Source organism: Aplysia californica, unplaced genomic scaffold (assembly GCF_000002075.1).
Source record: "Aplysia californica isolate F4 #8 unplaced genomic scaffold, AplCal3.0 scaffold00332, whole genome shotgun sequence".
NCBI lineage: Eukaryota > Metazoa > Mollusca > Gastropoda > Aplysiida > Aplysiidae > Aplysia > Aplysia californica.
In genome coordinates, this window is record NW_004797602.1 from 412,954 (window position 1) to 423,777 (window position 10,824).

General features: G+C 38.1%; 1 protein-coding gene across 3 annotated transcripts in view; it reads left to right on the forward strand.

The window, feature by feature from the left end:
* The window catches only part of LOC101855807 (acyl-CoA dehydrogenase family member 10), a 29,445-nt gene extending 18,627 nt beyond the window's left edge, over positions 1-10,818 (forward strand). Inside the window, exons 9-12 of one of the 3 annotated variants that reach the window (XM_005102615.3) lie at positions 203-346; positions 795-872; positions 7,320-7,489; positions 9,348-10,818. In XM_005102615.3, the coding sequence (XP_005102672.1) occupies positions 203-346; positions 795-872; positions 7,320-7,472 (375 nt within the window). In that variant the 3' untranslated portion in view covers positions 7,473-7,489; positions 9,348-10,818. Of the gene's footprint in view, positions 1-202; positions 347-794; positions 873-4,241; positions 4,404-7,319; positions 8,072-9,347 lie in introns of those variants that run through there. The other 2 variants (XM_005102614.3, XM_035970877.1) reach the window with 2 other exon arrangements.
* The last annotated feature ends 6 nt before the right edge of the window (positions 10,819-10,824 follow it).

Consider the following 10,824-nt stretch of genomic DNA (forward strand, 5'->3'; position numbering starts at 1 on the left):
TTGCTCCTTTTTTCCTGTCAAGCATCTATCTGCCATAGCTCTCCTCTGTCTTTGTTGATATGCTACTCTCAAGTAATACCTCTAATCTTTGGCACTTAAATATACATATGACCTATCTGTGTTGCAAGAGGTGTAATATTTTTACAAAGGCTAAAAGACAAATGTTCTCCATCATTATGATTCCCCTGTTGGTACCCCACAGACCATGAAGCGTGTGGCATTTGGCAAGCCACTGGCTGCTCAGGGAACCATCCAACAGGATGTGGCCAGGTCCAGAATCGAGATAGAGCAGTGTAGACTTCTGGTGCTGAAAGCTGCATACATGATGGATTTGTATGGCAACAAGGTGAGGGAGGTGGGGAGGGAGAGATAGATAGATAGATAGAGAGAGAGAGAGAGAGAGAGAGAGAGAGAGAGAGAGAGAGAGAGAGAGAAATAGAGAGAGAGAGGGAGAGGGAGAGGGAGAGAGAGAGAGAGAGAGAGAGAGAGTTTTCGTTTCTTTTATTATAAGTTGCACACGCTCAATGGAATCGAAATTCAAGAAAAAAATTGGATTTTTTGCAAATCAGAGTTTTGATTTTATCAGAGTTCTTGACAAGTCTGCTATGCTGTTGTTGCTGAAATTACGACAAATTGTTCACTGTGAAATCGGGTGCTAAACAAGAAATGATCTCCCAGTGAGTTTTATTACTTCCCTTCCAGGTTGCTCTCATAAAAGATTGATCTCTTGATCATAGAGATCTTGCTCACCATGAGATGAGTAAACATTTTTTGTTGATGTTCTCATTTGCCAGGTGGCTGCTCCAGAGATCGCTATGATCAAAGTTGCTGCTCCCAACATGGCTTTGTCTGTCATTGATCGGGCCATACAGGTAGGTTACCGTAGATACTTTGTTTTGTATGCAAGTTTCTCATTCCTGCAGCCTTTATTGTTTGTTACAGCCTTGATCATGTTGTATTTTCTGAGGGGCAGATTTTCCAAATAGATACAGAAATCTGTGTTTCTAAAATTATCTGGATATTGCACTGTATATAAGAAAATGATACCAGATGAATGAAACAATATGATCCGTAAATTTCAAGTCCTTGTACACAACTTTCACCAAGATCTGAAAAGTTCTGGAATTTTTTCATAGTCACGACGCGGTTGAATCAGGCGCGCGTCAATTTTTGGGCATGTGGAGTTTTTGGTATCATCTGAAAGCTGATTTATTTGCCTTGCTTCCAATGAAATAAATATCCATTTATATCTCAAGATATTTGCAACCGAAGAAAGTGAGGTTGCCTGGTTTCAGTGGTGAAATTAGCAAGAAAATGGCCACCGAAGTATGATAACTCCAATATCTAAAGAGTCTTTGAAAACTGAAAAATGACTTATTTTATGCCTTTATTCAATGTTTTTCAGCAAAATTCACATGGAAATGTGTTTTTATATGGGCATAAAAGAGGTTAAGCCAAAAAATAAAAATTCGGTAAAAATGTCGAAACTGGCGGAAAAATGCCTGTCTTCTCCGATTTCGTTATTTTGATGAGCGCCTCATTTCACCACGCTGCCTCACGTTTGGTCTTTCAAGAGTCACCAAAATATACCTTACAAAGTAATTCTGGCCTATAACCTGTCCCTTTTGTTTTTTGCCGTTTGTTTTGTAACTTTAGATAACCCTTATTAATAATAATAAATGCTTTTATATAGCGGATGTCCATGCTCTACAGCATGCACTGTGCATTTTACTGCCATTATTACCCTAGCAGACCCTAGAACAGTCAGAAACATTCTGGGCTTCCCGGAAAGCACAATATGTGTTAAAGTTGTAATATTCACATCCTGTATTCATTTTTGAGCTTAAAACCGTTTTCTTATTTGAAATTGGTTAATTTGGAACCAAGTTATTAAATGTGTTTTATTGGGTTAGACTAGGTCTATATTTTTCTTTTTGATGTTGATGTTATTTTAAAAATTTCTCTTGCTTTGTGCATTCTGTACTTTATTTTCCTGCCACCGACCTCATTATGTAAAAATCTACATTTATTTTGTTTGCCATACCTGTGGCTTCCACTGTGCTTGTTGCTGTATAGCACTTATAAAGGAAGAGTTTCATAGTGGGTGGTTGGTTGGTGCTCTGATGTGGTTTGCTCCTTCTAAGTTCTAACCTTAAATCTCTTCTCCTTCTTTTCTTTGTATGTTACTCTTTTGTAAAACCTCCAATCTTCGGCACTTATATGACCTATTTGTGTTGCAAGTGCTGTAAAACGCTTACCGAAGCTAAAAAGAAAAGCTTCATAGATATGTTGCGCATCGTTCTTGAGTGTGTTGTCACATGTTTGATGAAAGGTGATTTTAGGATGGTGTTGATTGAAATCTGTTGGAGAGGTCCTGAATAGCTTAAGTTCAGCTTGTTGCCTGGAGGAGGGACTTTTGTGACAGAAATCATGGGATCAAGCTTTGAAACTTAACCTTCTTGTGCCAATTGGTTCATATTTGAACCCCTACGCTTGGACATAATTGTCGTTATTTTGTTTAATTTTTTGTTTAATTTGCAGGTTGGGGTCCTGATATTAAATCAATAATGTAAACTCAGAAGTTTTCCTTTATAGTGCCTTTATATGACACCAGTGTAGTCAAAAGTTTTATGCATGTCCTTTTTCTTGTGTGCAGAAGAGGGTTAAAAAGTTTGTGTTTTGGTTCAACGAGTCCTATAGCCTCTGCCGTTATGTTGTACGTGATAGATTTGATATGAAACTGTTTCTGGCCTTTGTCAAGCATGTGTCGTTTAAACACGCTCATTAGTTTAGTTTAGTAAGAGCTTTACTGCACTTGCAATACTAACTGATCTTATAAGTGCCTAAGGTTAGATGTGTTATTAGATAATAACATACCAATAAAGGAAGGTGGAGAGATAAGGACAATAGGTGTTTGATTGATAGAATAGAACAAGCAAACGACATCAGAGCGCCTGCCAACCACCCACATGATCATTGGTTTTAGCCTGCCTGCTACATAAAGAAAGATGAAAATCAGCTGTAAAGTTGATCAATAATTGAAAAATAATAATTATTTTTCAATTATTGATCAACTTTACAGCTGATTTTTATCTTTCTTGGCTTCTTGTCAGCTTTTCCTGCTTTGCACATTGTTATAGTGGAACCTGCCCCAACAGCCACCTGTCTAAGATAACTACAGGAACAATTGACCACTTCCCACTTCCCCCTGTCTAAGACAATTGTCTGCACACATGGTCATTTCCCTCCTCCCTTGAGCCTTTTATTACATTATAACGACACTGTCCAAGATGTCCACCGGTCTAACCAATTTTCTTTTCAACAATGGGTGGCGGTCGTGAACAATTTCAGCTGAATATTTATTTGCATGTTACATGACCTGTTATTCCTGGGTACCTTCTGCATTGCTCTGAGAATATTAATCTTCTGATTTCATACTTAAAGGGCACAGTAGTTTGTAGAGAGACATGAAAATGCAAAACCTTAGGTGGGCAGTAGCAGTCCATCAGCAGGGTGAATAGATTGCAGGTTGGGAGCCTTTAACCACATTGTGCATAAGGAGAGGTAAAAAAAGCAGTCCTATAAATAAAGAAATTGTGGAATATCACTCTTCTTAACTTTTTATTTTCAACAAAAATTCTTTCGAGTGGTGAAAATAAACGGTCAAAAATGTCCCAAGACAGCCACCCATTGTGGAGGAGAAAAATCGTTGTTTTAGACAGGTGGACATCTTGGATAGTGAGATTATAGTACAGAAAAAATCATAAAGGGTGGTAGTTGAAAGTGGTTTCATGTGATTGTCTTGGACAGGTGGCCATTTGAGTAGGTTTGACTGTATAGAGTTCAAGTTTATCCCTTTGTTTGAATTGGGACAAAAGTTATTGACTCTCCTTCTAAATGAGATGAGTCTTTTGCAGGTCACCCTCACCACCTCCCTTTGCCCCTTTTTTTTGGTCCCCATCTTTACTCACTATCCCAGGAGGTGGTGCTAGTATCCAAATTACTATTGGGTGAGAGGCAAAGAAAATCTGCATGTTCTTTCCTCTTTAGTAAACCATACTCTGTCTTTATTGTGGACCGTTGAGGCACCATAGTAGATTTTGTAACTAGCTTCTTTTCACTCCTCTTGGTTTTCAGCTTTTTACAGTTGAAACAAAATTTAGACTTTGAGGCATTATGCTTTTCCTTCTATCTCTTGTGATTGCGTAGATTTCTTGGTCATGTTTTAACGTTTTGCACAGGCTCATGGAGGTGCAGGTGTAAACGACGACTTCCCACTCGCTGCAATGTACGCTGGGTCACGAGTATTACGATTGGCTGACGGCCCAGATGAAGTCCATCTGCGAAGTTTGGCTCGGTCTGTCTTTGTCCAGAACAGCAACCAGGCAAAGTTATAACATCGAGTATGCTGGCAATGGTCAATCTTTTTAGTGAAATGAAGTAACGAGTTTGATACAAGCTTTTTAAAATATATTTTCTCCTCATGATTTTCATTTTGTGATTATGCTCGTTCTTCCACATGGACTCTTTAATTTATCTTTAATTAGGTCTGGGCAGGTAATGGTACCCAGTACCGGAACTCCCTCTACTATTGTAGGTGGTGTCAGTACCGGCAACAGGCCTTTAGTACGCGCACTGGGAAGGTGCTGACATGAAGTGGTACTGGCTCTAGAAAGGTGCCGACACCTTAACACAGTGGGCGATGTGTCCGTGGAACAAAAGCCCCAAATACTGTGCAGTGTAGGGAAGCTGTGATGTCAGATGCACAGCACAAAGCCCGCGGTGACCTTGAGACATGGTACCAAGTTCAAAATTAACAACCAGTTAAAAATAAGATTATGTTTGTTAAAGTTTACATATCGCATCAAATCAGGCTCATCATGAACTACTTTGCTTATTTTGATACGCTGATTCCGAAAATGGAACCAGAATTTAGCTCAGATGTTTATTTTAAAATGTTTGCTCTCGAAGTTTAATCCTGCGCATAAGCAAATATTAAAGGGATTATGTGTCCTGGCTTGCCTCTCCCAAGTCTGATGTAGATCATGTTTCACAGCTTTTTTGAACCCCCTTGTCTGTCTCCCCCCCCCCCTCCAATTTAGAAAAAATATCAATCGTAGTACAATATGCTGGGGTTGGGGTACTGATGGATAAATGTAGCAGTCGAAACACTTGTCATGCAGAGCTTTTGACATCTACTCTCAGTCCCAGTGCCGGTACTATATGAGGTACTAGCGGTTTCTCGACACCTAGTGCTGGTTAAAATACTGGAACTCAATTTCGCAGGTACTGCCCAGCACTAAGAATAGGGTAAAAATATGGGGACTTCAACACTTACAGTGTATAATGATAATGCATGTGATATCTGGGCTTCAGTTGCTGTGGTATAATGCTCTTTCCTTGTGCTATGAACTTTTTCGTATTATAATAGTAATAGTGGCCATTGAACAGGGATTATTTGGTTTGGCTGTGTATGGTCTTGGTTTTCTAATCTATGATATCGCTTACATGTGCTCAAGAAATATTTTGTAAAAATTCAAATTTCAAATGTTGAAATGGGCAATAAAAGATTCACAATGTAAGCACAGTTGCTAGAAGTAGAAGAATGCAACAGTTGTTTTTTGGTCTCCCAATAAATTTTGCTTCTGGGACTGAGTGCATTTGACTGCTTGCCAATGATACTTTTGTTTGTAGACAAAGGAGGAAAATTTAAATGTTTTTTCTCATAGGTGCCAAGAGGTAGCGAAAATGAAAAACATTTATTTCTTCTGTTTGTTTGCATAGTTGTTTAAATACAAATTGTACCAAATAAATGATTTGTTTTGTTCGACCTCTTTCACATTAGAACGCTTACAGAATTATCGATGTCCCTGGATGCTTTTACCACTCGTCTTTCCAGCTTATTTACTCCCTGCTTGCTTTTTCTCTTTTGGCAATAGATGATGGGGGGTCATGTTTCATTTGATTCTATCTTACTGACAGATATGGTGACAAAGGTTCACTCTTTGTTTTTCTATTCCCCCCTTCCACTATAGTGACCATTCGTAGTTTCCTCATATTCTCCTTCTCTGTGTCCCTCCCCACCCTTTTCCCATCCTCACACGATGGATGAATGTAGACATAAACATACTTCCTCTTCTTCTCTCTCTCTTACCGTTTCACATTTCCCTCCCCCCGTCATTTTTCGAGCTCCTCTCTCCAGCCTGCCATTTCTCTCCCCTCATTCAATCATTCAGTTGTTTTTGTCTGTAGCCTAGTCTTAACGCTGCTGAGGTGGCAACTATAAGTGTTTGGTTGTGGGTTTGATTTCTGGTCCAGGTTGTCAGTTTTTTTCATGTCACCCAAGAAGGAATGATAGGTATATATATATATGTGAGGCAGTGTGGTGAAATCAGGTGTTCGTCAAAATAACGAAATCGGAGAAACAGGCATTTTTCCACCAAATTGGAAATTTGCGTTGAATTTTTTTTGGGCTTTACCTCTTTTACGTCCATATAAAAACACATCTCCATGTGAATTTTATTGAAAAACATTCATTAAAGCTACGAAATATTTCAGTTTTCAGACTCTTCAGCCATTGGAGTTACCAAATTTTGGCTGTCATTTTCTTGCTAATTTCACCACTGAAACCAGGCGACCTCGCTTCCTTCATTCGCAGATATCTTAAGTTCTATTCAAGATAAATGGATATTTATTTAATTGGAAGCAAGGCAAATAAATCAACCTTCTGATGATACCTAAAACTCCACATACCCAAAAATTGACGAGTGCCCTATTCTACCTCGTGACACATCATGTACTAGTACAAGGCAAAAACAGTGAAAGATTTTGTTAGATATATGTCAGTGTTTGACTTTAAGCACTTGAAAAATGTCAGCTTGCACTTTCTCTAAGAAGAGTGGTTGGGAAAGTAATTGGATCTGTCTGGATGATAATGAATTATAAAGAGTGTAGAGCCTACTTATGAGTAGGGACAAATGTCCTGTGTTTCTTTTTATTTTTGGTTTTGTCATTGCTATTGCGTTTATTTATATATTGCAATTATTATGGTATATTATCAATATTGTCTTGCATGCACATTGCGAAAACATCCGCTTTCAACTAATTTCATGTTGCTACGTGCTATAAGATGAAGAAAACATATGTGTAGGTTAAGAAAAAATTGGGGACCAGAAAATCTGTTCAATAGCTACTAGATCTAGATCTACTACATTACTTTTACTGGTACTGGTATTAAAACCCAGTCAGCTAACTAAATTCATTTTTCTTTTTTGAGATCAAGGCAGGGTCCAATGCCAATTAAAAATTTATTCCCCCAGGCTCACGGTGGAGCGGGAGTGAGTGATGATTTCCCACTGGCTTACCTCTACGCTGGGGTTCGAACCCTTCGCTTCGCAGATGGTCCTGATGAAGTTCACCAACGAGCAGTGGCCAGGATAGAGTATGCCAAAGTGGCAAAGGCCAAGTTATGAGCATTGATTGAATATCGGTAGGTCTACATCTGTTATAGTCTGTTCTGAATTTTATTTTTCGTTTTATCAAGAAAAATTCTTTTTTGTTTTCTTATATTCTTGACTTGTACGAATTTGTGTATAATCGAAATTTGTAAGTTTTGTCAAGCAAAATTATCTATTATTTTTGTATTCCTATAAGAACAACTCAATGGACTGGATTTATGAAAAGATACTGATGAGCAATGTTGCACCAATTAATTATTTTAGGCCCTAATTTGCAGTCTGCATGCCTCCGTGTGTGTTTCTGTTGTTCCGAATTGTACTGTAGAATGTTGAAGCAGCATGTGGGTAGCCTACTTTTTTTTGTTATTCAGATCCAGTATCTTGTTTCTTCAATTTTTCAACACTTGTAATACAATTTTCAGTGACACAATTTTGTAATGGATGAACCAGCCTTCTTGTTGTATTAGATCTACATTTATTCAAGTTTTCATTATAATGTATGTTATAGTGATGTTTCATTTAATTATTGTTTTTGTCTTTTTTCAAGCTTGTACATGTATACAGTATGTTTTGATACCCCTCTTTGGATATAAAATATACAATTGGGAGCCTCATGATGCAATCTTTCATAATTTTTTCAATCCTAGTTATTTGTAATCTCAAATCCAAAGTTGTTTGGCTTTATACTTTATGATAATTGGTCGCTTTTAAGGACAAGCGGGCTAACCCAGATTTAAGAAATCTTTACCTACACCAAAAGTGGGCATTGCCTTACCTTATAGAGGAGAAGTTTGGTTTCATTGATGTGTATATTTGTTTGGATATATAGAGAAAACTCTCCTTGCATTTTAAAGAAACTGAACAAGGGGCAAAAACTTTACCCCTCATATTTTCTCAAAACAGCATTTTTCGGGATAGTTGTGCTTAAAAGCGACCAATCCATTGACCTCTTATAGGGCTTTATTTAACGTTTAGTATTTTGTATTGGCATTTTCAAAGGAAAAAGTGGATTTCCGAGAAGGAAAGCATGCCGTTGGTCTGCCGGATATTGGTAATTATGTTTAGGCTCAATCTCCGAAGACCCCATGAGCTCCCAAGACGATTTGGATTTGAGATTAGAAATTGTCGAAACCCAATTTTTTTGTTTTATTTCATTTATTCTGATTTTGGCTGGGGGGGAGCTATTGAAACACCCTGTACAGTGGGAGTCGCATTCAACGAGAAGTCGACTCCAACAAGGCAATCCGTAATCCCCGATTTCTCCCTCTATATCTCTTTGTAAATGTACGTCAGCTCCAACGAGGTTTCAAACAGACCGAAGTCACTTTCAACAAGGTCGCGATAACCAAATAAAAGCAATTAGCGGCCCCAAAAATGAAGAATTTTCCTCCTTTCTCCCCATCTCACGTGAAGCACAAGGCCTATCCTCAATTCCTAACACATTGTAATGCTAGAGATCTAGTGTGCCTCCTAATATGGGTGCCAAAGCCAAGAGGATGGGCGGCGGTTAGCCTACGCTAGGGATGGGAGGGTGGGAACGTGATGCGGGCTGTGTGAAACTGGATGACCTCTGGATGGGTAGGTCCAGATCTAGATCAGGACATCCGTGTTCTTCAATTTTCTTTCCTTCCCATGATCAGAAAATCCTAGCTCCCGTCTTTACTTTAAGATGTAGATCTAGGCCTAGATGTGAGAGGGTATGTTTCCACTCGAGAAGTGTTCCGGAAAAAAATAAAATTTTTAAATGCAGAAATGACGGTCAGAACACATCTCAAACACGCGCGCACTGATGCTGTTTGAGATTTTCGTCACCCGCGGAACAACTGTTTTAATTACTGGTATTGGTACATCGTGTAATATATAATAACTTGTCTACTTTCTTTTCTTTAGCCTTAGTCACGTTCAACGAGAGGTCGGATTCAACGAGGACAACAAGCCGGTCCAGGCAACCTCGTTGAATGCGACACCCACTGAATGTTTTGTCCTGTCTAGAACAATAAACAGTGATTTTTAAAATTCAGATGGAGAGTACTGAAGTGATGACTGTTAGTTTGTTTTATTTTCTGAATGTAAGTATGACGGACGATATTCGAATTTTGCTCTGCACTATAAAACTTTGTAGCTGTTTATTTAGTTAAGAAGTGTTACCTCAGTCAGAGTCAGGATTCAATTAATTAGATTTTTAAAAAACACTTGTATTGTGGGTTCTGCTTTTACAATTGGTGCATGAAGAATTCTCTGTAGATAGTTAAATCCAGCTAAAGCTTTCCCCGAGGTTTTATGTACCCCACATAATTTAGCAAAATTTGATCATTTTTTTTGGGCACAATTTCCGATTATTTTCTTTATCATTCTTTGTTAAAATTAACAGAATTGCATAATTTCACATTTTTTAGCTCAGTTTGCATAATATCAGAATTTGTTTTGCTTAAAACCGTGGGGACAGCTAAAGGAAGCCTCACATATATGAGCCTGCGCCAGAGCCTCCAAAGCCTTAAAAAAACACTGCATGTGTGGCCGAAATTTCATGTTGTCAGAATCAGTGGAGAAATTCAGGCAGCGTCATATCGGCCTGGGGTTGAGTTAAGTGGTGGGGTCAAAAAAATTATCTAAAAAAACAAAACATGTGCATTTGATTTCAGATTTAAAAAAAAATACCCATCCTGAGCCGACTGCAAATTAATAAGACAAAATGGAGCTATCCCCAGTCGTGACTTGTGCATGTGTAGTCTACTAACAAATAATTCTGGGTGGAGGCTTGACACAAGGCACATTGATGGGCTGTCATCCATTGGCCCATGTCTCTGTGACCACCTGCTTTAGGATTCTATTTATGCTCATAAATTAAATGTTGCAAATGTATTATTACAATATATCTAAAAACATGGAGTCCACTTAAACCAAAACAATGGCCAACCAAACAAGCCAAACAAAATTCGGTGGTCACATAGACTAGGGTTTAAGTAAGTCGACTCCACATTCTATACTACAACACAACCATTTTTGCTTTTGCTCCAGTGTGGATAAGGAAAAAAATAACGATGAGAGAATTCGGGGGGGGGGGGGGGGGGGGGGTTTATGTCAAATCATGCACACAAGTTAATCATTCATGTTCAGAGAATTGTGAAGCCTCATGATATCAATATAGTGGAACATTTATTTTATAGGATTTCTCTTTTTATTTACAAGAAAAAGAATTATTATTACATTTTTGAGCAACATTATACAAGTGTATTCTATTAAAGTACGGAATAAAATATGACCTTTCACTTTCATGTGTCTAGGTTTTATTTTAACATTGCTGAATGTAAAATATGTTGACACAGACTTATTTAGATAATAAAAGAATGAAAATAACGGCTTTTGG